Genomic DNA, 27876 nt, shown 5'->3' with positions numbered 1-27876 from the left:
ATTCAGCAGTGATTGCAGCTGTGAAAGGCCTAAATAAAAATATGGGCACAATCCCAAAAGGGGGATTTTGGTTACTATATAAAGCACACAGCTGCCAACACTGATTCTATCTTGTCATTAAAGGAGTCTTTATTGCTCAGTGACGAAAGGCAGGCAATGACACAAATTAGTCATAGTGTACAAAAAACAAAAAGAAAAGGAAAAAAAGCCAACCAGTGAGAGCTGTCCTCTTGCTCCCACAGTTGAAAAAAAAAAAAAAAAAAAAAACAGCAAATAACATGTGTCACTCATCAACTTTGTCCCTACTCCTTACATAAACACTCATACCCTGTTGGCTGGGCTCTGTCCTGCCTGAGTAGGAGGCTCACACATTGTCCTAGCACTAAGGCAGAGCAGGTAGACGCACAGGAAGAGGGGAAACATGGTTTTTATGACTCTGCTCTGTCTGCTGTTACTCCAGCCTGGCTTCAGCGCTCTAATGAGATCTCCATTGGATGAGGTAGGTGGAAAGCTGCGGGTGAACAGGAGCCCAGCGGTTAGTGATTCCACTGCTCGGGACTTCTGCAAAGTACATTGAACTCCTCAACTTTAAGCTGTTTATCATCCTGTGAAATCCCACGACCTGCAGAGAGTCATTACCATGTTTTACTGGATTTACATGGTGGTCACTAAAAAACAAAAGCCTCAAAGTATTTTTGTATTTTCATTCATTTTGGGCCACAAATCTAAATGTAGTTACAAAGCATCTGTTTGTAAAACAGCTAAAAACTGTGTTATTGTTTGCTCCCTCCAAAAGCGATCTCGTCACTCCTCCAGTCAAAGAGACATAGTTTCCTCTCCTGATTCTTCTCCTGATGCCTCTGGTATGTGTTCCTATGGCAGCGTGTAGACACATTACACAATCACAAGTATCATATGCACACTATAATTTAAGGTCAGCTGATATATGTAAACCTGCCTATACCTGTTTAACTGCATAAAAGGTAACTATATACATGAGCAAATTACTGGTGTATTTCTCCACTGTGTCTTCTTTTTGTTCACAGAGGGTGGGCGGCTGCGTCGGTCAGCACTGATGCCTGATATCACCCATCTGGAACTGCTGGTGGTGGTAGGACCTGATGTCCAGCAGGTCCACAAGCAGGATACAGAGAGATACATCCTCACCAACCTCAATATTGTAAGTCTTATCACAAACATACAGTAAAAAGACCGTTTTCTGAGCAGCCTCTGCTGTATTGATTTATACAACTAATGTATGGGAGTAGCTAGTATAGGAGAAGTAAACACAATGTTGAAATGTTTCCATAACCACCTCTAGAGAGTGCACCGCAATACAATAGTCCCATTACACTCTGAGCATCCTGAAATATGTTAAACTGACTTATATATCAATTTCCCTTCCAGGCCTCAGAGCTGCTGAGAGACATGACCCTGGGTGCCAACATGCGGGTGCACCTGGTCCGCACAATCATCCTGTCAGAACCAGAGGTAATGGGCTCCTTGTTTTACCAGTCGTATGTTAGTGCTGTAATCCTAAAGCTCAATAGCTGTACGTGCATTTTTGGTATTCAGCTAATTCTGTTATCCAGTTTGACTTTGAATGTGCACCAGTAGAATAAGCTTACAGTCCTGCAACTATGGAATATGGGGTTATTCTACAGGGGGTCTTTTTACTGTCTTCCTTCTTCTAGCCAGAGATACAAATGTCTCCCAACATCACCTCATCTCTTAGAAGTGTGTGTGATTGGGGCAGAAGGATAAACCCCACCAACGATACAGACCCACTACACGCTGATCTTTTGTTGTACGTTACAAGGTATGTTGGCTGTCGTCTTATAGCTGGCTGTGTTAAAAGTATTTGTTTCATACATGGATGAACAAACCATATTTTACTGCATACCAAACAGATACGACCTGGTGTTGCCTGATGGGAACAAGCAGGTCAGGGGAGTAGCGCAGCTGGGTGGGGCTTGCTCCAGTGATTGGAGCTGTGTGATCACAGAGGACACAGGCTTTGACCTGGGGATCACCATTGCTCATGAAATTGGCCACAGGTAAAAACAGATTCAAATAAGTGAGCATCACATCGTACCAATATCTGTTTTAAAATTTACATTACAACTCATAAAACTCATTAGACAGAGCTCTCTTTGAAGTATCTGTCTGCGTTTGATTTCACCCAGTTTTGGAATCAACCATGATGGAGTGGGAAACACCTGCAGCAGGAGTGGCTTCATGATGGCCTCTGATGGAGGCTACAACAGTGTGGATCTGGCCTGGTCTCCCTGCAGCAGACAGCAGCTGTTCACATTCTTCAGGTGAGTAAACCTGTCCTGAGCAGCTGTGCATGAAAATGTCATCATGCAGCCCTTTCAGACACTGCTGAAAGGCCTTTTCCTCTATAAGTCATATCTCTATATTTTCACCTTAGGTTTTAGGTTTTTCACATTTTGAGAAATTTGTCTTGGCTTTGATTTGAAATTATTTAAAACATTGTAAGTATAGAAAACCTGATTAAGTCTTTCTGTGTGATATACTGTAAGTAGTTTGGGAATGAGATGTCACATGCATTGGTGTTCCCAGTGAAGGGAGGGCTGAATGTGTAAACGACCTGCCTGCTATGGCAGGCTCTCTACAAGACTGGAAGCCTGGTCTGTACTATGGAGTTGATGATCAGTGTCGCATAGCTTTTGGTAGCACTGCAAGAGCCTGCTCTTTCAGCAATCCTGACCTGGTAAGTCATCTGTAATAGCAGGTTGGCACCACCAGGTGGCACTTCACATTAACAACATACTTCATTATCACATTTCTACTTGTGTTTTTAATATTGGTTTTCTTTCCAATCAGCCAGCTTGTCGTGTTCTGTCCTGTCAAATCAACCCTGATGACGACAGCTTCTGCAAACGTCTCCTGGTTCCACTGCTGGACGGGACAGAGTGTGCACCGAATCAGGTAATTTTGTATTTTCCCAAGTGTCACTGTTTACATAAAGTAGGCACAAGCATATTTGTTATGAGGTACAATCCTTTCTTGCAGTGGTGTCTGAAGGGGCGTTGTGTGTCCCCAGATGAGCTCAGCTCCTCTGTGTTGGTGCATGGCTCCTGGTCCAGCTGGTCTGCGTTCTCCCCCTGTTCACGGACATGTGGTGGGGGAGTCACTCACCGCACACGGCAATGCAACAACCCAAGGTAACAAATGTAAAGCAAGCATTGGTTAAACAAGGTGCTGAAGACCCTCTAAGTGTCATCATTCTTGACAACAAATAAAATATCTGTCATGTCTAATTTTCAGACCTGCTTTTGGAGGGAGTGAGTGCCAGGGTCCGGATGTTGATGCTGAACTTTGTCACCAGCAGGTAAGTTCAGACTGGTTTTGTTTACAATGGGCCTCCATACAGTAGGTCAATACTGTTTGCATAGTGGATCACTGTACCAAGAATTGTCCCTAGTTTTAATGATTTTTTTTGTTTTTTTGTTAGTGCAGCCTCTGAAAATACAAATACTCATGGGATGACTAAGATAATTGGAGGCAGAGTCATTTAAAAGTGAGACCATAAGCTGGGGGCAAAGTGAGCTGTCCTTCCAATCAATTTTAAATAAAGAGATATGCCTCTGCTGTGGTTTGGGTCGTGGTTTCAAAACCCTATCATCAGGCTGGAAAAGTTTAAAAATTCCTTGTTTTTCTTACCACTGGTGTTGCTGTAGCCATGTGAGCGCACCCAGCTGGATTTCATGGCAGAGCAGTGTTCCCAGACAGACCTGCAGCCCCTCTACCTGCTACCAAACACTGCCTCCTTCTACACATGGATCCCTGCTGTAGGCTTTACACAAGGTGGGCCTGAAGAGAACTTTTTTTTTTGCCATGTGTAAAATGACAAAGAATGTATCTCTAACATTTTCTGTCCTTGTCGAAACCAGGGGATGAGCAGTGCAGATACACGTGCCAGTCACATGGAGAAAACTTCATAGTGAGTCGTGGCTCTCAGTTTGTGGATGGGACTCGCTGTGAGTCAGACAGTCCGCCTCCCTTTGGCTCTACAGCTGCTTGTCTGAGAGGGAAATGCCAGGTAGGGATGACTAAACAAGACCAAACATGCCAGAGAACAGATGCAGCCTTACTTTCTCACACTTTTTTTTTTTTTTTTAACACTCAGTCTCACACACAGCTTTTAAATTTACTGTTTGTCTCTGATCAGCTGTTTGGCTGTGATGGTGTGCTACACTCTGGGAAAGTGAGGGATGTGTGTGGGGTGTGTGGTGGAGATGGATCGTCCTGCAGTTTGACCTCTGACTCCTACACCGGCGGTCAGGCCCGAGGTAGCGAGCAACAGTGTATAATGAAAATGAATTGACAACTATTTTGATAATCAATAAGTCATTTAAGACATTTGTGAAGCAAAAGTATCACACATTTGCTAGTCAAATGTGATGATTTGCAGCTTTTCTCTGTTTTATATGCCTGTAAATTGAATAACTTTAGGGTTTAAACTTTTTGCCAGACAAAACAAGCAATTTCAAGATTTATTTTTGTGACCAGAGAACATATGATGGACACTTTTTATACATTTCTTAGAAGGAATCCTGTTAATGGCAAAAATAATCAATCGATGAATTGATAATGACAGTTACAGCTGTAATTCCTGTATTGTTTTCCCTCACTAACAATTCAATGCTTTCTGTTTCAGAGTACACCACCTTCCTCTCTGTGCCAGTGAACGCCTCACAGGTTCATATTGTAAACAGGGCACCTCTCTTCACTCACCTGGGTGAGTGTCATCACATTTATGTTTCGACTATATGTGTCACAAAACTTCAGCGTAGAGCTGTTTTTGGCATTTGTGTCCGCAGCTGTAATGGTTGGGGATCGGTACATTGTGTCTGGCACCGGCAGCATGGCGCTGAATATGACCCACCCCTCCCCACTGGATGATAACCGCCTGGAGTACCGCCTTCACCTGACTCCTGACCTTTTGCCTACGATGGAGGAGCTGCTACTGCCTGGGCCACTGAAACAGGACATAAACATACAGGTCAGGAGGGATGACCAGAGTGACTAAATATTAAATTAAGGGTTGACAGTTTCACATATATTTCCCATGTGCACAAATTTTACACTTATTTTCCTTTTTGCAGGTCTATCGCAAATACGGAAAAGAATATGGCGAGAAGACAAATCCAAACATTAGTTACCAGTTCTACGTACCCACCAGAAACAGTGACTTGACAGGCATCACACCTAAAGGCCAATGGATTGTCTTCACAACACCCTGCTCTGTCTCCTGTGGATCAGGTAAGTAACTGTTAATCACGAGTCATACTGAAAAGGACAAAAATAACACCCACCTTAAAACAAAGCTTTCTACAGATTATGCTCTTACAAATTCACAGACTGGCTGCACATTATAGTCTTAGCTTTCTTGTTTTAGGAGTCAGTAGCTTTCATAAATGAGTTCCCAGAAAGGAGGCTTTTGTATAATAGCATGCAACACTAATGGCCTTTTTGAGCAAGCTTTTATCCCATATTTAGTGTCTGTCTGTTGTAAGGACTCTGTAGTGGTGAATATACCAAATTCATTTCATCATTGTTCTGATCTCAGATGTTTTCAGGAGGAAAATGCCACCAAATGACACTGAACTGATGAACTGAACACATGCAGTACAACAAATGCAATAATAAGAAACTGTTTAATATATATATTGTTTTATTTATTTTTTTTTTTTTTTCCTCATTAATACATGCTGCTCTTCTGCAAATATCATCAACTGCAACTTAACTGCAAGTAATGTTTTTAATATTGCAATTAAGTCTTGTAAACATTCCCCTGTGCTATAAATATACACAGTTAAGCCATGCAACACAACATTAAAATAAACATTAAAATAGGAAATGTAACCACAGAAAAAAAAAAAAAAGAAAAAAAAATCGTGGATAATTTACTTGAAGGTGTTTTTTTCTTTTTTTTTTTTTTTACAGGTGTACAGAAGCATGTATACATCTGTGCAGGTGAAGATACCAACAGCCATCTGGAAGAACACAACTGTGAAACACCTCTGCCACCTGCACCACTCCAAACAACCTGTCAGCTCTCACCCTGTCCCCCCAGGTTAGGTTCATACTCATCTGTGTTTTCCTTTTGGACTGACACACAGTTAAAGGTCAGCACATAGATGAATAATGTCCTGTTTTACAGATGGGATACAGGGACATTTGGGCCCTGTAGTGCCTCCTGTGGTGGAGGAGAGAGGGTGCGTCCTGTAAGATGTATTCAGAAACATGGAGCTGATGTGGTGAAGGTTCCAGATTCTGAATGCCCGCCTGAAACAGCTCCAAACGCTGTGGAAAAATGTAACCTGCAGCACTGTCCTGCCAGGTATAAAGTCTACACTGCACTGTTGATCAGTGAATGTGTTTATTGAACACCATGGATCAAATAACTTCCTCTGACCACAGAATATGAAGGTTCCTGCTGCCTCAGTTTGCACAATATTAGCAGCTGCAATGTTTTCATGTGAAAACCCACTTATGTGTGTTCACAGATGGAATGTGTCAGAGCCAGGGGAATGCTCGGCAGTGTGCGGGCCAGGAGAAGCGAAACGTGTCGTGTCATGTGTTCGGCCAGAAGCTGGTCGGGATGTTGAGGTGGATCAAAGCTTTTGTTCGAAGCAGATCAAACCACCTGATTCTGTTCCCTGTGTGGTAGATGTCTGTCCCATTGGGTGGGAATCTAAGGGAGAGGTAAAGTCAAAAATGACTCAAATGTCGCTGTTATTTAAAAAATGTGAAGCACGTCTAAGGATTGTTTTTCCTGACCAGGACCAGCCCATGCTGAAGTCTGGTTTGCTGCCACGCTCTAGACAAGATCCTGTGTATGTGTGGAGCCCTGTTATCAGCCAGTGCTCGAAGACCTGTGGCAATGGTAAGTGAAAAAATATAGTCACCTTCACTTAGAAACAGCATGTCCTCATCAGATAAGGTCAACCAAAGCCTGATGCTTATGTAGGAACCCTGCAGGTGTGGTTTTCCTGTGTGGACCACCAGACCAGATTAGGGGTGCCTGACTTCCATTGTGATGCTTCTACTAAACCTTCTCCTCAGTCTGAGATCTGCAGCACATCTCCCTGCCCTCCCATGTGAGATCCCACAGTGTCATATTTGCCTTTAGTATGTACTATTGTACTATACTATCCAACAAATGACAGCAGGAAGATATTTTTAACAACCAGGTGGCGCTCTAAGCAAGGAGTCTGCAGTGTAACGTGTGGAGGAGGGGTGGCCAACAGGGTGCTGTACTGTGCTCGAGAGACAAAAGGGGAGGAGGAGGTGGTGGAGGATTCAGAGTGCAGTGACTTTCTGAAACCCACAGCAGTGGTTTCATGTAACACCCACAGCTGCCCATCAAGGTAAATCACAAACACACACACACACACACACACACACACACACACACACACATCTGAAATCAATTTCTGATCTTACTGCAACTTGTCCAGGTGGAAGGTGTTCAGGACAGCACCCTGCTCTGTGTCCTGTGACTTGGGTGTAGCTCAGAGGATTGTGTCTTGTGTACAATATGTCCACGGCAAGGAGAGTGTGGTGCCAGAGGAAAACTGCCACGCAGCCGTCAAACCAGCCACCACAGTGCCCTGCCTGGTGCAAGTCTGCACCTACAGGTGGGAGGTGAAGCCATGGAGCCAGGTACACATCACAGAATAGATTAGATTAGATTAGATTAAAGATGAAATGATTGTTTATTTATTGATAAATTGATAATCTATTAATCATTTACAACACTTTTCAATCACTCTTTGGTTACAGCTTCTCTAATTTTTGGGCCATCACTGTAAATTGAATGTCTTTGGGATTTCTCAGAAAACAAAACATGAGAGGCAGCACCTGAGGCTCTGAGAAATTGTGTTAAATGTTCTCACTATTTTCTGTCCTATTTCTATCTTATATTCCAAATGAATAATCATTCATTTTCAAGAAAATGATCGTCTGATTGTCTAAGATAGGATAAGATTAGGAAAAATAAAGTATTAACAACAGCACTTAGAGTATTAATACAAATTGGTATCTATTATTCAATTTCTCTTCTTAAATATGTGTTGAATAGATACCAGTCATATCAGTGCTTGGCTTATTTTCATTCAGTTTTCAATCATTTTCAGGCAATCATTTTCTAAATAGTGCTACTGTGTTTTAGACAGTAGATTTTTTTCCAATTTCACAAATTCACTGAGGTTACGCAGTGCAGACTTCTCAAATTAGTCTGCGCTTAAACTGCATAACCATTCAATGATACTGTGATACTGACAGGAAGTGATGCGGAACCAGAGAAAGCTTTGGAGCTACACAGGTACAGATTCACTGGTGTGGCCCTTTATGAACAGCTTTTAACCAACTACCAGGAGGACTCTGAACTCACAGACATACACCTTTATACTGTGAAAGCTTTCCACCTGTCCAGTCTACTTGAATACTGTTTATTGTGTGATATATAATATTGATGGCTGTTTCTGCATGATGTTGTTGACACTGTGACCTGACCTCTTCAGTGTTCAGTACCCTGTGGATACGGGATCCAGTCTAGGGCTGTGTCCTGTATGGGCCCCTCTAAGCCTGAGCCCCTCAGCCCTCTGCTTTGCATGCACATGCCCAAACCCATCACCATCCAGGGATGCTACATGAGCAGCTGCAGAGAGGTGGCGCCCACATCAGACCAGGCCTCTGACACCAGCACTGCAACGCAGACTGTCGTGACGGTAAACCTCATGGAGGGACCTCTCCCGTCCACGACTCTGGGCCACAAAGATATACCGCTGCTCCGCATGGGCCATCTTCCTCCAAGTCCAACTGAGGCCATCACCATCCCACAGACCACCACAACAACCACGCCAGCCCCTAAAGGCATAAACACGTTGACCCCTTCCTATTCTCAATTAGAGCTGAAGGCAGGTGCAGGATAATAGTAACAGTGTATGCTCTTTTCCAGGCGCATGTGGACAGCTACTCCTGGAGGAATCAGGCACAGTGGATTTGAAAGATGTAACCAGCCGCTGCACAGTGTCCATAGGTCGACCCCTCGATGAGGTCATTCATATTAAAGTGGAATCGAGCTCCTTGGATTGCAAAAAAAGTATGTTTAAAAAATATATATATTTAAAGAATATTACTTCCCATGCCATCGCTATTGCACCAAAATAAATATCTGTATCTCTATGCATGTGTTCTTGCAGGGGAGTATGTGGCATTTTTTGACCGACTGGCATTTGTGAGGAAGTGTGCGCAGGTAGCAGGTAGTGAACTGACCACTAGGACTAATGTCCTGCTGATTCGTCAAAATCTGCTCAATCCTGGGAATGGGATTGTGTTCACCTATAAGTCACAGAAAAACACAAAGAGGAGCCACCATCAGGGTAAGACAGCGTGTATAGTCATTGTGTGCAGAGCTGGGCTCAAGAGTTGTACTTTTTACAAAAGATATTCTGTGATCGTCTCAAAAGATATTTACATCAAAAGATATAAAAAGGATGATTTTTAATGAAAGAGGAGGCTTCAGTTGCTTTTCAAAATGGATGCAGCTATAAGTAAAATGGGCCCCATGTTGGAGCCTATTATAATCTAGATATGTATGCAATAGAGAACACTTGCACAGTCTAATGTAATCCAATACAAAAGCCCTGCAATGTGAAGCTTTAAATGTTACCAACTATAGCATAAAAAATACCACAGAACTGAATCAGCAGCTGACACAATTTGAGCAAATGTTCAACATTTTGACCTTCACAGATGAAATATTAATTGCATTGGTTCATTTGTTTTGTTTACCCCATGCGTTTACCAAAGATTAATCATGCCTTGTCTTTGCCCCACAGATTGTGACATTCAGTTGTTTTCCCCCAACGGTGACTTTGAGAACCCGACAACGGCCCACACTAACCATACCTGTCGAGTGCTCATCAATGCCCCTCCCTCAGTGAAGATCAGAATTCAAGCGCTACACATAGGATTAGTATTCAACGCCACCAACTCCCAGTCGACATACATTATGGTGCGGAGAAGCTTTTTTACTTGTGGTGTTGTTTCAATGTGCTGCACACAAGTGCAAGTGTAATAACTACTGCAATATTTTGTCTTGTGTTTCTTGCTCAGATCCGGGACATAGACATCTTAAAGACAAATGTATTTAAAGGCCAACGGCTGTTTCAGTGGCAGTCCTCTGGAAATATGGCTGAGGTTGAATTTCATGGAGACTACCTGCATTCCAAAGGAAGCTTCAGAGCTGAATATTCCTTCATGAGTCATTGATACTAAATATGAACTATCTTGAGGAGATGTTGATGTTTTTGTAGCAGCCATTAAATTCAGTTCTGTTGAGTAGAGAGACTGATGCTTTTGAACTTGATTTTCATACGTTGTGTGTTAATTATTTTGACCTGAAATACATAATAAACAAACCAGAGCACTCAAAATCTTTATGTCAAAGGAGAACAGTGTTATATCGAAGACTGGACCAGGAATTGGTTAAAGTATAAACAAAGAAAAAAATATTTATACTATTACAATTAGCAAATTATGTTCACTTAAAGTTTATATATATAACACAATATATTAAAATATAGAATTTCCATCATAGAGAATTACATCTCATCTCAAAGACAGTGCATTAACCATCACACATTCCACTTCCCATCCATTCCACATCCTCTGATAACAGGCTTCCACTCAGCTCCAACACACTCAGTACATTGTGTGTCTATGCCAGAGTGGCACTCTGCCACTGACCCCAGCACCGGTTCAGTTGCGGCTCCCATACGGCCCAGTGGGACATAAACGCCACACCAGGCTCCAGTGTGGGATCACTGCTTGGCTGTTGCTGTGTCTTCCAGGAGAGCTCTCATGTCCAACAGAGCATCCTCTACAGTCTGGGCAAACTTGGCAGCGTTTGTCTCCTCACAGCTGTTGAAGGCCGTGATGGCGATGTTGATGTGCTCATCCATGGGATTGTAACACACTCCATAGCCATCTGGCACCATTGGACCAAAGCACATCACACAGTCTGTCTTGGAGCCAACCTGGACACAGAGACAAACGGAGATGAGGGCAAATACTCAAACAAACAAATACGACAACAAGTAATCATTTGCCTAGTAACTGTTGATTTTCCTAGATGCAAATATACCTGGCTGGTGGAGAGATTGTAATGCTGAGCGACAGCAAAAGAGGTATCCATGAATATCTCGGGCATTGAGGTCAGGTCTTCAATACTCTGCATCTTCAGCCCTAGGAGATGTCTGTCTATAGCTTGTCCATGAATTGCCTAAATTAGAAAAGTTGAATGTGGAGAACTGAGTTTAATGAGATGTTTCAGGAAAAACACAGTGACTTTTTAAATTGATGAAGGCCAGCTCTCACGTTGTACGTGTTGTCCTTATGTGTCTGAACAGCCCTCTGTAGCAGCGCCAGCCTCTCCGTGTTCTGTTGACAGTATTTACTCTTAAGTCAGACAGCTTACCGCCCTTAAATTGTACATTTATTGTGAAACTCTAGTTGTTCAACAGTACCTGTTTAGCTGGGTCTTCCATTGCCTGCACGAATTTAAACGAGTCTACAGTCGTTGCTTTGATTGCATCTGTTCGCCCGTATTTAAACATTCGTAGCGATGCACTCTCATATGTAGAGCAGCAAATGTTATACATCCTGGAATTCAAAAAACAACACACAGGATGTAAGATGCAGCACATTTAATGTCTATGTCCAGGATAATTTTCAAGTACAAAAAGGGAAGTTAGAGAAAGGTTAAAAGGAATGTTGTATGTTATATAGAAAGTAGTAGTTTTATTAGTACTTTTTATTATTATTTTTTTTTTAATTATGTGTCTATCCTTCTACCTATCAGTTTCAGACAACTGAGTAAAAACTTTTCATTCTATTGTATTACTTATCCATTTTTTTTTTTTTTCTTTTTGTGTATTGAAGGCTGTAGAGAAGAAAAGAGTCAAAAATAATTGCTTGTGTACATGCAAAAAAAATCCATATGATTTGTCATACATGGAAAACAAGGAACTACCCGTGGGAAGTGGTAGCACTAATGGAGGTCAGGGTACGGGTTTGTTTTTTTCCTTTTGTTTCTATGTTTGTTTCTTTTCTTGGTTGTTTGAGCTGGTGTCCATGAAGTGAAGTTACAAGGAGATGGTCAGCAGGAAAGGAAGTAGATAGCTTGAAGACTTAAAGTAACCTCACTTCATGTAGAGAGGGGTGATATAATACTCCTACAAGAAACCCATTTATCAAAAGAGGAACACTTAAAATTAGAACGACTTGCTGCTGCTCGAGTTTTTTCTTCATCTTATCGCTCTGCAAAACATCCCAAAAAACATCCTGCTCCATGTAGGAAAGATTCTTGGAGATAAAGATGGGAGATATATTTTAGTTAAGGGTAAAATAGAAGACACAGAAATAACTTTGTTAAAAACGTATAATCCACCAGAGCAGGAACCATGGTCCAGAGGCAAAGATGACAATAATAATGGCTGGAGATTTAAATTTGATTATGGATCTAAAGTTAAGACTGTCAATATAAAACACAGATCAGAGAAAACAGCAGCACTTTTTTGGGTGGGGTGGGGGGCAGAGATATATACAGTAGCTATTATAATTGTTTAATTAATTTAATAATAATTTAATTACAATGCCGTTTTTTCTTTCTGATAAATAACTTCTGTAAGGGATAGCAAATAAACAAATAATGAGTATTAAAAAAAATTCTTACCTGAAGTAGGCGAGTTGAAGAGCCATTTGCACAAAGGCATCTGGACTCAGCTTATGTTGCTTTGGCACATTTTTTCCAAAATGAGAAAACATCAACACCTTCACATCTAAGTCATGCACCATTCTAGTAAAAACAAAGACAAGAGTAAGTTACAAGCATCAAAGCTTAGACAATAATAAAAAATCACAACTGCACTTCACATACATGTTCATGTTTTGTTTGGCTTTCTCAATGTCTCTCTTGACCTCAGGTGTAATGTTAAAACGCAGTTTCTGAGGCACCGCCAGGGGAACCATGGGGGAGCGGACTAATTCAGTTTTCTGCCTGTTGAGAAAATGTGAAACGTGAGTCAATCTGAATTCATTTGAAAATGGACAAAACACTAACAACTGAATGAAACTTACATGAACTTAACAACGTAATCAATGAGAAACACGATGGGTGGACCCTCAGCCGGTGCATGTTCATACACCAGTCCACATGTGCCGTCTTCACCAACGATGAACTGAGAATGATTTAAAGGTGCATTCAAATTCTCAACCAGTCCTGTTTATTATCTTCGATGTAAAGTCATTTGTCTCAGACTGACCTGTAATGTCTTATCGAACCAGCGGTTGCCGCTGTTCCAGCGAGCTCCTCCTCCGTGCAGCATCTGAGCAGCCACGCGGCTCAGGTACAGCTCATCTGACACGCGGGGCATCGGAGCATCCAAACAAACAGTGAAGATACTTTTCTGGATGGCACGGACTGACTCTTTATTTGTCTTATCTGAGGATGAATAAAATGGCCTTAAAGATCTAAAACATATTTTATGTCAAATATGCTTTCGTAATTAGAGAATACATCAGGCTGATAAGTTTTTGTCCCTCCTCTGCTCACCCTTAATCAGGTTGTTATAGGCTTTTCCCCAGGTGTTGCGGTGCTGTGATGTAAGGATGCCAATCGGCTCCTTGTTAGTCTGCAAGGAGGAGTTCCAGATCTTCTCCAGCTGCATGTAAATCTGGTCTACTGTCAGCCGGGTGCCATCGCTGTTGTACACATCCAAGACAAAGAACTGGAGGGAAAAGCCAGGTCAGGGTCATTTAGCCACAAAGCCAGTATCTCTTTAGCCAATGCACTAATGATAATGACATTTCAAAATAAGCTTATGTTGAAACGTCTTGCTGAAGTGTTGAGGATACAAGGAGAAGAATAGCAGTGCCATCTAGAATACCTGGAAGTTGTGGACCACAGTGATGTGAGTGGGAGGTGTTTTCCCGATGGTGTGATTTACAACAGTATCTCTCTTTGGACCAGGGATACGACAGGAGGACAAGATCTGGTAATACTGATCCATACACAGCGGCTTCCCACTCAGGTACTCTATAGGCAGGGTCTCACTGTGACACAGCACCTCACATTATCAATTTTTGTAAACCAACTGCACGTAATGATGATAATGAAATTTCTGTTACAACAGTATGACATTTGTATTATTCTCAGGCCAACTCACGTGTCAATCATTTTTTTAAAGTCCAAAACGCCTGCAATAAGTTTGGCAGCAAATCTGCAAAAGAGATATAATTGTGTTATTGTCAACTATGTGATGTTCTCTACTGTGCATATAGGGGGTACACAGACACCACGACATTCAATTATCAGTTATCAATTGAGACATTAACAAGTAGATGTCAAGCAAATTGTGCAGCTAGCTGACAAATGATGAGCCTATTGTACCCTGCGTACCTAAAACTCAAGCACTGGCTTTAATGGAGTACTCCTCTATGGTGCCACCATATTCACTGCATATCCCATGGGTCACGGTAGTCAAAAACAGCTGAGCAATGCTATGAGCAGCCAGAGTGCTTTAAATAGCCAGCATGCGAAGGGAAGCCTGTGCAAAGGTCGACTTGAAATTCCAGCTTCATATGAGCTTGTTTATACTGTACTTCAACACAAAGTAAATCACTTTTAGAAACAACTGTTTTTGTGATAGCAGAGATTTGTTTAGTAAGAGCTCTGCCAACTTTCTCACCTCATCTGTCCTTGGCGATCGTGGAAGTGCATGCGCGGTAGGACAACCCCAGGGCTGGTGTAGACTGCCACTGGCATACGGCAGTCTAGATAGGCTGACTGCATCCACCATTCTGACAGCTACATAAACACAGCAAATGAAAAGGACTCAGATCGGAGGATATTGCAATATACTGACATATATTACTCCATGTAAATATACATATGTCTGATAGAACAACAGATTCAGATATACTTCCTTAAAAACACGTTAACTCATTATACAACAATTTCACTGTAAAGTAAGCATGAGTTTGCAGAGTCACACTAATACTCTCATGACCCCCCCCCCCTACTGGCCGGCCACATAGACCTCACTGCAAGATGAAAAGTCTGCCTTAGTGCATTTAATTACAAAGGACCTTGATTCAGACTCAACAGTAAGTAGGCTTTCGTTCATTTATTCAGCAAACTTGCTACACCCTGCCACCCTGCTACTTAAAAATGCTAAATACAACAAAATATTTACCCAGTTGTCTGTCTTGCGTGCCCGTCGCTCTAGGCCTTTCTGCAGCCTTTCCCCAACACCACCCTTGAGAAACTCCTCCACCAGCTCCCGGGTGTGTTCCAGCTCCTCCTCACTGACAATGGGCTCCAGGGAGGCCAGGTAGCGCTCAAATGTCTGCTTCAAAGGCGGCACAGGCAGCTTAGGTAAACCTTCCTGGTGCACCAGGGACCTTTCTGGAATCTGTGTCACTGGTCTGACCAGGCGGCATGGCTTCACCATGCCTGGCCGCAGCTAGAAGACATGAAATTGATGAGCTCAAACTCTTCCTCTGCCAGATTAGATTGGAAAAAAATTACAAAAGTGGAGTAACTACTCTAACATTTATTCTTACCGAAAATCTCACTGGTTGAACCAGAAGATTAATTGGACTACAGACGTGACCGATGCTTCCTCACTAATCTGGGTGTCAACCACAGTCTATGGTGTCAACATGTTGTTAAATGTGAAGTGTATGCAATTGAAGCCTCAAACAGTAAATAACACAGGGCAAATGACTTTAAGTATGAACTGAATTCCTAATTATTCCAATAACAGCATATACTCTACAGTAAGATGATTATGCCTGTGAAAATCAACACCAAAACAACTGAGCAAAGCAGTCATACTATTTGTTTGGACCCACTGGTGTGGGCTCTGCCAGCTTATAAATAGAAGGTTGACACAGTTGGACCTTTGAAATGGTAGCTAAAACAAACAGACATGAAAGCAAGGCATCTATCTGTGCCCTCATGTTCACTGCTGGTTATCAATATTAAGTCATTATTTCATATGATGATGATAAGATTTTATAATAAATTTGAAGGGGATGCCAACAGATTTAACATGTATTTATAAAGTAAGTAACACTGGAATACAAAGGAATTTCTAAGTGTTGATATACATAATTAACATTTATGGGTAAATGTTGCGTTTGTGTCAAGTGTCAGGGAGTAACATAAACAACTTCCGGTAGAGTTTTTCCAAAATAAAAACACTATTACCACTGTGTGGTGCAGCATTATTATTATTATGTTTATAATAAGACATGTCCCAATAAAGAATATAAAACGAAAGCTAACACTGAGGAGGGACTCAGCAGTGGATAAAACTACCACCACGCTGCTCTATCCGATGTCCTTTTTTGCAGAATGCGCTTTAAGCTAACGTTATGCTATCGGCTATGCTAGGCTAATGTTATGCAAACTGTCGCAATGAGGGGCTGCGAAAAACGCTCTAAAATAACACTCTGCCATCACAAACAGCGTACCGCACACTTTGACCGCCCAAAGTGGCGAAACATGAGTTACATTTCACCTGATACTGTCACATCGCTGTCGTCCTGGACAGTGCCCCACCCCCTTCACTCGGTCTGCTGCCGTAAAACTAAACGTTACGTCCGTTCGTTACCTCGCACTTTGAACAAATGTGAAAACAACAGACTCACCGCGGCTCGGACCAAAACACTCCACATCCTGTCAGACGGACGCGCTAAGGGCTCCGACTGTCCCGGCAGTCTGGATGGGAACCCCTCGGGCAGTCATGTCTCAAGGACAAGCAGACAGTCTATTCTCAGCTGCCCGCCCCCCCTCGGACCCACCGAGCAAAGACAAGCGTGAGCTCCCCGTTAAAAGTCCTGTTTTAAAAGTGGAGTTTCAACTCAAACTCTGTCGGCAACAAAAGCTGCCCCGTTTCACTGCCCTGTTTATTTTACCAGGACAATAAATGGATGCCAGTGATCCATAAGAACAATTAACAAACTATTATTCGTTAGTTTTGATTAGGGCAGAGTCGCAATTTAAATTGGCCATTATCCCTTTATTCTGCAGGAGTGGTAAAATAACAGCAATTGAATGAAATGATAATGAAATAAAAATAAAAGGTCAGTATAGACCCTGTAGATGCGTGGCCTATCTATCATGTATTCTTATGCACACTTAACAAGAGTGTAGCGATGAAATGTATAAGGAGCAGACGTTAAAATGTAAAGCCAACACATCAGTGATTTAAGTGATGTTAGTTTTATTGATGCATAAAGGCAGGCCCTGACATAAATAACACATTTACAGAATGATATTCTGCGATGGTCTGGTGCATGAGGCTGCACAGCTCTTTACTAGCCACATGGTGGAGCTCGTCAAACATCTTTCCAGAGAAACAGCGTTAACTCATTTCTTCAGGAAATGCAAACCAAAGACAGACTCCAGTACCCTACAACCAATCACCAGAAAATAAGGTTTAAATGAAAGGTACAATTAATTTATAGTGTGTGGAGAAATTAGATCAGCTGGCACTAGAAATGTTACTGTGCAAAAGTAATCCGGAATGGATTGCACTACATAATCACAGTTCATCAACATTTTTCAATAACAGAAGAGAGAGAGAGAGAGAGAGAGAGAGAGAATTGCAGTCGTGTCATGGTTTATTTGAAGGCAATAAAATAAAATAAAGCGATACAAAGAAAAAACAATCATACAAATCAAAATGCTTCGATTGCTCTGGTCCAGCCGCTGCCTGCCAACAATGTATGTTTTAAACAAATTGTTTGAGCGGCGAATATTTGCTCAAGGTCCGTCTGCTGCCAACTCACAAACTCAGATAGTCCACCTGAGCCCAACACTGAGATCAGGTTGGAGATGTTTGTGCTGTCCAACTGGTCCGAGTCTGAATATGAATCATCATCAGTCCTCATTCTCTTACATGGCACTGGCCCAAAGTCTGGCAAATAAAACTCTGGATCAACAATATGATAACTTGTGTCCATCTTTCGCTTTTTAGTGTAGCACTGCGCGCCCTGCGGCTGTTTTGGCTGCGCGCAACAGTCTGAGTGGAAGTATCCATTCGTGACAGTAGTCACCACATGCGTGTCCAAGTCCAGGACAGTCTTTTGGTTGGCTTGTGTGTTTGGGATAGGTAACTCCCAGGAGGATTTGTCTGCACAACTCCAACAGGCTTCCGAAACCATGAGGTCAGAGTCATTTGGTGAAACCATTGCGCAGGCAGATGCGTCTTGGTGCGCCACCTCTGCAGGCTGGCCGTTGGGCTGGTGCGCTCCGCAGTGCCAAGTGTCCGACTCAACCCCAGTAAAGTTGCAGTAGAAGTCATCGGCCAACTCCGTAAAGCTCCCGGTCAATTCGAGGTATTCTTGCCTTTCACGGACTGCGGCTACGTCCTCATACTGATGCGTCCTCTGCGTTTGCGACAAGTTTTTGCTCATATAAAACTGCCTGGCGTTTCTCAGTACGTACGTTACCAGCAAGTTCTTGTGGAGCTTGATGCCTCCTCTCTGCGTCCTGGAGCTTTGGATTTTCCTCAAAGAAATGGAGATCAGATTCTGTGCGTCAAATGCACACTCCATCCTCAACCGGGCCACCCTTTCTTTCCTCTCAGTCTCTCAAATCGTTTGTTTCCTAACCGGAGAAATATTTACGTCTTTAGTTGAGAATCCTACTTGATTCGTGTAGACTGTGTCCATAGCGCTCCATGTCTTCCCAGTAAGGGCATGGATTTGCAACTCTCATCTTTCCTTGCCACGCCCTCACGTAGACATTGTCCAATGGGAGGGAGGCGGTGCTTCTGTTATACGCAAATATCACTACTAGCCTCATTCAGAATGCACGTAGGAGCGGGCATGCTGCATTTCACTAAATGTGTTCTGAGCTTTTTAAATCTCAGTGCGGACAAAAATCACTACACTTTAGTGTCAGTGCAGAATAGAAGAGAATGTGGAAGAGAGCAAAGTGAAGAGAAACAGAAAGACAGAGAGAAGAAGGAAAGAACAGAATATAGTAGACAGTAATAACAATAGAACAGGATATAATAGAGTAGAGGCAAACTATAATATAGCAGAGTAATAGGGAGGAATAGAAAAGAATATAGCAGCGATAATAGAACAGAATTGAATAGAACAGAGTAATAGATCAGAAAAGAATACAGCAGATAGGAATAGAATAGAACACAGTAATAGTACGGCAAAGAATATTACAGATAGGAGTAGAATAGAGTAGAATAGAATAGAATAGAGAGTAATAGAAAAGAATAGCCTAGGTGGTAATGAAATAGTATATAGTGTAGGGTAACAGAATAGAACAGTGATAGAATAGTACAGAGCAACAGAGGAGAACTGAAAAGAGTTATAGAATAGAATAGCATAGAATAAAGAGCCATAGAGCAGAATATCATATAGAAAAACAGAGCAGAATAGAACAGCGTGTAATAGAACATAACGTGATAGAACAGAGGGTGATAGAAAGAATAGAATAGAACAGAGAGTTATAGAACAGCAAAGAATATAGCAGATAGTAATAGAATAGAATAGAATAGAACAGAGTAATAGAAGAGAGAGTAATAGAACAGAATCGAATAGAACAGAGGGTAATAGCACAGAAAGTAATAGAACAGAGGGCAATGGAACAGAGAGTTATAGAAGAGAAAAGAACAGAGTATAGTAGACAGTAATAACAATAGAACAGGATATAATAGAGTAGAGACAAACAATATAATATAGCAGAATAATAGAATAGAATAGAATAGAATAGGAGTAATAGAAAAAATATAGCAGAGATAATAGAAGAGAACAGAATAGAACAGAGTAATCGATAAGAAAAGAAGGTAGCAGATAGTAATAGAACAGCAAAGAATACAAGAGATAGTAATAGAACAGAATAGATTAGAACAGAGTAATAGCACATAAAAGAATGTAACGGAGAGTAACAGAATAGAATAGAACAGAACAGAGAGGAATAGAACAGAAAATAATATAGCAGATACTAATAAAACAGAATATATATAACAGAGCAATAGAGCAGAATAGAAAAGAACAGAAGAGAATATAGCAGAGAGTAATAGAACAGAATAGAATAGAGCAAAGAGAAATAGAACAGAAGAGAATATAGTAGAGAGTAATAGAACAGAATAGAACAGATTAATAGACCATAAAAGAATATAGCATATACTAATACAACATAATAGAATATAACAGAGTAATAGAACAGAATAGAACAGAACAGAATAATAGAACAGAATAGAATATAGCAGAGAGTAATAGAATTGAACAGGATATAGGACAGAATAGAATAGAACAGGGTAATAGAACAGAAAATAAAAGAACAGAATAAAAGAACAGGAGAATATAACAGATAGTAATAGAACAGAATAGATTAGAAGAGAGTAATAGAACAGAATAGAATAGAGCAGAATAATAGAACAGAACAGAATAGATTAGAACAAGGTAATAGAACAGAATAGAAAATAGAAGAGAGTAATGCAATGTTTAGTTTGAAGTGGAAATTCAAGCAGCATTCTGGGGCCATAAATACTCATCTTATTAGGTACACCCAGCTGAAACAAATGTAGTCTAATACAGTCCTGTTGTACTGCATTATACAGATACACATTGCTATTATATACAGATGTTTCTGTTGATATACATGGGGTGGACAAAATAATAGAAACACTCGTCAGCATAGTGCAATACAATTCAACAGTAATGAACACAGTTTAATGAATACCCCTCTCAGTTTCAGCAGTTAACTGTACTGCAGGGCTGTTGTGTTGGACACCAGTAGTTTTAGTTTAGTAGTTGTTGCACATACACTGGTAACTGAGTGTGTAAAACTAGGAGGAAAAGGTAGAGTACAAGAATCAAGAAACCAGGGTAAAGGCACACCAAGAAGGCAAATTTGGATTGCACATTTGAAAACGCTAACATTTTCCACTTTCCTCGGATCCTCTGGATGACTGTTCCATGAAGCAGGGCCACAGCTTCTGAACGCAGCCTCTTCAAGAGGCAAAAACCCTGAACCTAATCCCCCAAATAAAACACAACAGAATAGAGTAGAGGAGAGAGAGAGAGAGAGGGAGCAGAGACATGCAGTATTATTCAGTGCTAGTCAATACAATGTTGTTCTATATAATGTAGTAACACATACAGTATTAAGGAATATTTATATATTCTACTTTTAGTATACTGTAACTCTATGCTATACAAACTAGCACAGACATTTTCTCAAGTCAACTTAGATATGTTCACACACACATACATAAGTTTAATGTCCTTATACACACATACAGTAAACTATGAATGTAGCGTGTGAACTTGACAGTGATATCATCGGGGCTGCCACTAATAATAGAGATATTGTCACTCTGCTCAGATGTCTGAGGTAGAAGCTCTTTGTAGAGAGATTATCTGTCATCCATGCCCCACATCTGTTTGTGTGTACACACACAGATGGCTGACATCATACTGAACACCTGGATATGACTTTGATTTCCTGCCAAATAGGTGAATCAGGAGGACAGCCACTATTATGGTTATCATGCTCTGATAATAGTGTAAATTGGAGTCTGACATATGTGTGCTCTCTCTGGAATTTAGGTAGAATAGCAGAGAGCAGATTTTTATGGTACAGTGTCAGGTGGTATGGTGGCACTGCAGAGCAGAATATATCATGGTACAGTTCAGTACTTTATAAATTAGTATATTATAAAATTACATTTACTTTTAATTGTTATTGTAATTGTAATTTGTTAATAAATAAATAAATGTGTAAGTTAAAGCTGATGATCTAATGATGTTCTTCGGACTTGACCTGATGGATGCATGCTGCAGGCTGAATGATGTTATTACCATGTTTCACCATACTACAACCACTTTATACAAGTTACATTATTAGATTATTAGAGCCACCTCAAAGTAAACAGGTAATAGGTTTAGTAGAGAACATCGTGCAGTATTAAAGTCTAATGCTGTACATAATGGCTTAGGGTATATTATGGTATAGTATATGGTATAATGTAGTATCATCATAGCAACATAGAAACAGAGAGAAAGTGACATTTAGGGCAAAAAAGTGTGCCTTTAGAAATCACTTGCTGGGACTTCCAGAAAGCTCACAAAGCAGCAGAAATTATTATGACATAAATATAGAAAACTAAATACTCAGATGGAAGCTGTATTTTACCTTTAGAGCAAAAAGGATGTAAGTGCATTTAATACAGTTTTGTATATCATATGCATTGTAGGTGTCTGCCTAAAGGCAATACTAAAGGAATGCTAGTGGGGAGGAATGTCACAAAAAAAAAGAAAAAAAAAAGAAAAACAAGCAAAAACTGTGGAGTGCATTTCATTAAGCACCACTAGAGAGAAACCACAACCAACAATCAGTGATGAAGAAACAAAATCAAAGGTCTGACTAAGTGGACATAGCATCAGTTTGAAGAACTTTGCTCAACTGGAACACAATCATGTATCTTCAAAAATCTTAATTTTGAATAAAATTTGACTCAAGATTTTGATATTAAATCATGTCATTCACACCATTTAAAGATGTTTTTAAAAACTGCTCTGTGTTAGAGGCTGACACCTGAGCACTTATATCTAATTTACGCTCTTTACATCCCCATATGAACTAAAATGTATTGTATTGTGGATTAACTAAAATGTTTAATTTACATATTCAGGGCATCAACCTATGAACAGCATAATTATCAGAATTTCAGCCTTTGTCGATCTTTAACATTTAATATCAATATGTTTGTTTGAAAAATCTTATCCAGGAATCTTAATTTCTATAAAATTGTATAGTCATAGTGACTTTGATGGTGATGTCTTTAATGAAAAGAGATGTAAACAACTTTTATTCACAGTCTGTAGTATAGTATAGTATAGTATAGTATAGTATAGTATAATATAGTACAGTACAGTATAGTATGGCATAGTACAGTATGGATCTGGATCATATGCTGCCAGATTTTTATAGTATCTGTGGTGGTGAAATGAGGCAAGTATCAAGCTGAATGTTCTGTATAAAATCTGATGTTTTCACATAAAAACTGAGTGGGATTAACCATATGATGTTCTTCTTATCATTTATTTATTTCTCTCCTTACTGCTGTATTCCAACTCCATTACTACTGAGACCAGATGAAACCGAAACTGAAAAGATTGTGATTTCAACTTCTATTTTTTCAGTACAGTACAGTACAATTTAGGTAGTTTATGATAGCCATAGTAGGAATAACAACAAAACTATATTTTAGACTGTAATGTTGTCCAATACAACTGTTCTGTAATGTTTCTTTTAGATGATCGTTAACATTGTCTCAGAAAGGTGTTGATTGATATGTACACTTATTTTTGAGGCTGTCGTTTGTGGAGGTTTTTCATTTTAAAATGTTTCTGATTTTTTTTTAAATAGCTTTCTAAATGATGTGGACAAAATCTTAGAACCATCTTCAATGCAATGTAGCATCAGGCTGAAATCGTACAGAAGAGTTGAGTTAACATGCAAACAACTAAAGTATAAATCTCAACAAACACTGAGAGTAGTAGTAGTAATAGCAGTAATAGTATTTTATTCATTCATTGCACATAATACAGTAAATATAATATAGATGGTCTATGTATTAAATAATGACTGAACAGGGTCAGGTGGAAGCAAAATGCTCATATACACCTACCTACATTCTAATCGATTTAAGCTGCCCAGCAAAATAAGAAAAGAAAATCGTTCACACTTGTAACCTTCAAAAATGGCTCTGCAAACCATTTGTTTGAAAGCCAAAGCAAACTACACATTTCAAAATGTATATTAGCTTCATACCATCATTTAGGAAAAGAAAATTCACACTTGTAGCCCTAAAAAATAGCTTAGCAAACCATTCAGTGTAAGGCTGGCATTTTTCTGGTCACTACAAACAGTACTGTTCTATTGTTGCTGATGTGGTACAATATAGTGCTGTGTCTTATTTGATGGATTAAGCTGATCTATCTGAATTTGTAAATCTCATCCAAGCATCTTGTTGTAGACTGACCCTGGTTCCTGCTGACCTCCAGTTTTACTGACTTTGATAATTAAAGAAAATAATCTATATAACAAAGACTGACTATAGTCAAACATTTTGTTCTGAGACAAGAGAAAACTCTGCTTTATTTTTTTAAAGTTTTTTTTTCAGAAAAATATTACTGCAGCTTTGACATAGACAACAAATCCATCTGATAATTCAGTTAAATAAATGAGCTGTGTTATGAGCTGACATTAACATAGCTGCTCTCATCTCACCCTTTTTATGTTCAAACTATGTTTTTACATTAGCATTCAAGTATTCATCCTTAAAAATTACACATTCATCGTTACTTAAGATTCTCTGTGTTAATAAATGACTTTAAATATAATCTTCCTTTCTAGACAAGGGACTCAGCCCCGCCCCTAACCAACTCCTTCTTACCTAAAAACCTGAAACAGAGATGTAAGCTTGCACTTTCACAGCTTTTCTTATCAATAGATCTTTAGTTGTTGAGTTTGTGGCTGAGTCCAAACAGAAAAGAATCACTGCTAAACAAAGAGAATTCAGTCTTTCCATAGTGCCTCCTCTTAAACACAGAGCTGAGATATGCAGCTCTGTGGAAGATGCACACAATTACCTCAGAGGCGGGGTGCTTTATTTACATATGCAATATGCATAAGCAAGGTTACTGTGAGGGTGAAATAACCGACAGATAGAAGGAGAGAAAGAAGGAGGGGTTTGGTATGTGTGTGTGCGTGTGTGTGTGTATGTGTTTGTGTGCGTGGTGGTGATTGGGAGAGGGTGTGTGGGGTAGGTTGGTGAGGGGGAGGGAGGGGGAGGGAGGGGGGCAGAAAATTGGTGTTATCAATATTTAACCAACCCTTCCAGCATATTTATGGCAGACAATAGAGCAGACATGCAACTGTCTCATGTGAGTGGAGGTGTATTTATTACAGACTGAAATAGAGGCCGTAAATAGGATGTTCATTGATATATCCCCGTCACACTCTCATGGAAAGTGCGAAGGGCCCACCACTTGGTAAAGCACCCGAACAGTTGATTCTTACCAAAATAAAGTATTAACATATCGGCTAATTGCACGTCACGATCCCAGAGTGCATCACAAATATTCATTAGGGGGATATTTCTACATGTGGCAAGCAGATGTATGTAATTCAATCAGTTTGAGAGAAAAAAAAAGGCCAAGAAAAAAAAACTATGAAAAGAGGGAAAAGAAATAAAATGTCTGGAGCTTTTTTTTTTTTTTTTTTTTCACAGACCCATGGCCTCACAGAAAATGTTTCCATGTGTTGTGTCTGAGCACACTGAGAGCAAAGAAGGAAAACATTCTCTCCTCCAAACCACATGCAACAGATTCTTTCTGAAGCCAAATAAATCTGCCCTGTGTTTCAGATCATGTGACACTTTTTGTGCTTTGTGTTATTCCCAACATATCCTGTTTCAACCCCCCCACCACCACCCAACCCCCACCCCCTACCCCTGACTATTCCAACACGCACGCGTAAAACAGTCCATACACACACATACACGTACACACAACACATGCACATTCAGAGTTTCCATTTCCTGTGCGTAAGATCACCTGTACAGACAGAATGGCGTGCTTCAATGCGACATGCTCGGGCAGGAAAACAGGAAAGGGAGTTCAAGGGTGTCCGACATGAAATACTCACAGAGTTAGGGGAAACCCGCAGCTCATGGCAGCACTCCAGTTTCTGAAGACAGTAAGTAAAGTTTCACAAGTGCACTTTTTTCTTTTTTTTTGCTTTAGCACTGCCATCATGTGCTCTACTTTTGTTTGTGCAAAAATGTTCCAGAGGTGTTAAACATCTGTCTGGTCGGGGACGGTACATACTTCTCAGTACAAGTTACTGGGATCACGCAGCATACATACAATACAGCAGCAGTTTGATGTTTTGGTAAATATGTTTTTTTGGATGAGAAAAGTTATACCACTCACACAACAGACAGTTAGCTTAGCTTAGCATAAAGACTAGAAACTGGGGCAAAAAGCTAGCCTGGCTGTGTCCAAAGGTAAAACATACTCACAGACAGGATTTCACAACTTACTACAGAGGAAACTCTTTTATCATTTATTCAGTCGTGATGATCTCAAGTTAAACGGCAAAAACACAGCAGTTGCATTACAAAGTGACCTGCATGTATGTGATTTGCTAGATGAAGTCATGCTGTATTGCAGCAAAACTGAACCACATTCAACTTAAAGAAAAACATCTAAGGCTTTACAAGTTTCCACTGTTTTCATTGCTTTACTGTCCTTCAGTCCATGTAATGAGTCAATATAGTGTCTGAATATTATTTTAAATTGTTCAAAAAATAAATGCCTTTGCTTTTTGTTACATGGTTCCTCTATAGGTGACACAAATTGTCTATTTTGCTTGAAGATAATTGTATGGATTGAATATGATAGAAATAAATAAATAAGCAAACGCACATTGAACTTTTTTGACACATGATGCTGCGATGTTCTGGGATGACTCCCCCTCAATGACCCATCTGCTGAGCCCCGCTCAAATGAATGAGAAGGACTGCCTTTTTTCAGCCGACAGGTCTGCAGCCATGCCTGTGGTTCTGTGTGGTTCTGCAGTGCTTTTTAGCTACATACTAAAATGCCCATAGCTACAATGCTCACATGCTTACGTTTAGTAAGTTTATGCCTTAGTTCAATCGTATATACCTTATACCTCAGGCTTAGTATTGCGTGTTAGCATGCTAACAGTTTCTAATTACACTGCCCCCTCACAGAGTGAAATTAGAAGATGGATACCACTCTCATCTTCTAGGGGCAACAGATAGCTTTGTTCATAAAGGTAACACATTGCAACATGCAGTGCCTCTAAAATTCACTAATTAACAAGTCATGGTTATGTGTTTCTTTCATCCATTTAAAAACCAAACAAGAGACAAGCATAATGCCCAAAATGTTGAACTATTCCTTTAAGTATTCCATATTCTCTGGACTTACTCTCTTCTAATTCCCTGCATAGGTTTTACTTAGCATGTACTATTTTTACCTTGTTGTTCTTGCTATATGTGACATGCCATACTGATCAATCGGCCCTGTTCTCTGTGGGGTAAGACAGTGTTCCCCTGTGGATCTGACAGCCATCCCTAGCCCATTTACTGTCAAATGGGCTCTGCTCTCTTTGCCTGAGCTCAGATGCAGATTTATGCCAGAGCGATGCCGGTTCTTGCATATTAGATGAAAGCCTTGTTTGCATATACCCGCTCTCTCTCTCCCCTCTCCCCTCCTTCCCTCTTCCCCCCTCTTTCTCTCTCTTCCTTTTTTCTGAGGCGTCACTTTAATATGTATGCAAATGGGCTGCGCTCCACGGGCAGATATGTGTGGAGTCCTGTCCTGCAGTCAGGAGGTGTAGGAGAGATTGTGTTTGTATTTATGAGGCATGGGCCTTGCCGCTCTTGGGAGAGAAAACGCTGCAAGTAGTGTGGTGGAGGCTCTGCAGTGCAGGCAGAATGCAGATATGCCAATAACAGAGGTCATGGTTGTCACTAATGATAAGAGGAGACAATTAGACAATAGCATAGCTGTAATGTAACTCCCCCTTACAGCCTCTTAAAAACACATACACACACACACATACACATACACAAACAAACAAACACACACACAAGCCTGCGTATCCCTGCTCTGGCATGAAGCAAGCTAACAGACTGAGGAGGAGATGCTTCTTCTGGAATGTTCTATATATTGCAGCAACTCTTCTCCTCGGCT

The 27876-nt window shown here is 40.5% G+C and overlaps 3 protein-coding genes across 5 annotated transcripts; 1 reads left to right on the top strand and 2 right to left on the bottom strand.

Moving 5' to 3' along the window:
* The first annotated feature begins 303 nt into the window (after positions 1-303).
* adamts13 (ADAM metallopeptidase with thrombospondin type 1 motif, 13) lies at positions 304-10383 on the top strand. 2 transcript variants are annotated; one of them, XM_071482349.1, is made up of 29 exons: positions 304-499; positions 797-863; positions 1047-1180; positions 1408-1491; positions 1695-1819; positions 1911-2057; positions 2187-2321; positions 2587-2737; positions 2851-2955; positions 3040-3191; positions 3295-3358; positions 3708-3834; positions 3921-4069; positions 4199-4319; positions 4688-4768; positions 4851-5032; positions 5136-5292; positions 5977-6106; positions 6194-6373; positions 6540-6738; positions 6817-6919; positions 7004-7133; positions 7206-7403; positions 7494-7698; positions 8559-8910; positions 8996-9139; positions 9240-9419; positions 9879-10054; positions 10156-10383. In XM_071482349.1, the coding sequence occupies exons 1-29, from the start codon at positions 422-424 to the stop codon at positions 10309-10311; spliced, it is 4212 nt and encodes a 1403-aa protein (XP_071338450.1). In that variant the 5' UTR covers positions 304-421; the 3' UTR covers positions 10312-10383. The 2 variants fall into 2 exon arrangements, with proteins under 2 accessions (XP_071338450.1, XP_071338451.1); XM_071482350.1 differs by having other exon boundaries at positions 305-499; positions 7227-7403.
* Positions 10384-10464: 81 nt separating this feature from the next.
* Positions 10465-16918, bottom strand: LOC139623799 (carnitine O-acetyltransferase-like). Of its 2 annotated transcripts, none has more exons than XM_071482351.1 (14): positions 16759-16918; positions 15297-15566; positions 14790-14908; positions 14268-14321; positions 13989-14154; positions 13655-13829; positions 13365-13543; positions 13180-13280; positions 12980-13099; positions 12776-12898; positions 11568-11703; positions 11419-11481; positions 11186-11323; positions 10465-11078 (listed from the first exon to the last, which is right to left on the bottom strand). In XM_071482351.1, the coding sequence occupies exons 1-14, from the start codon at positions 16783-16785 to the stop codon at positions 10863-10865; spliced, it is 1887 nt and encodes a 628-aa protein (XP_071338452.1). In that variant the 5' UTR covers positions 16786-16918; the 3' UTR covers positions 10465-10862. The 2 variants fall into 2 exon arrangements, with proteins under 2 accessions (XP_071338452.1, XP_071338453.1); XM_071482352.1 differs by having other exon boundaries at positions 16629-16759.
* A 797-nt stretch (positions 16919-17715) lies between these two features.
* Positions 17716-18829, bottom strand: LOC139623801 (immediate early response gene 5-like protein). The gene has a single exon (XM_071482353.1). It carries the CDS (start codon positions 18667-18669, stop codon positions 17791-17793), a length of 879 nt encoding a protein of 292 aa, XP_071338454.1. The 5' UTR covers positions 18670-18829; the 3' UTR covers positions 17716-17790.
* Positions 18830-27876: the final 9047 nt, after the last annotated feature.

Source organism: Trachinotus anak, unplaced genomic scaffold (assembly GCF_046630095.1).
Source record: "Trachinotus anak isolate AG129_WGS33_773 ecotype Australia unplaced genomic scaffold, CSIRO_AGI_Tana_v1 ptg000008l, whole genome shotgun sequence".
Classification (NCBI taxonomy): Eukaryota; Metazoa; Chordata; class Actinopteri; order Carangiformes; family Carangidae; genus Trachinotus; species Trachinotus anak.
The sequence above is the reverse complement of the archived record's forward strand: the minus strand, read 5'-3'. Positions and strand labels throughout refer to the sequence as shown.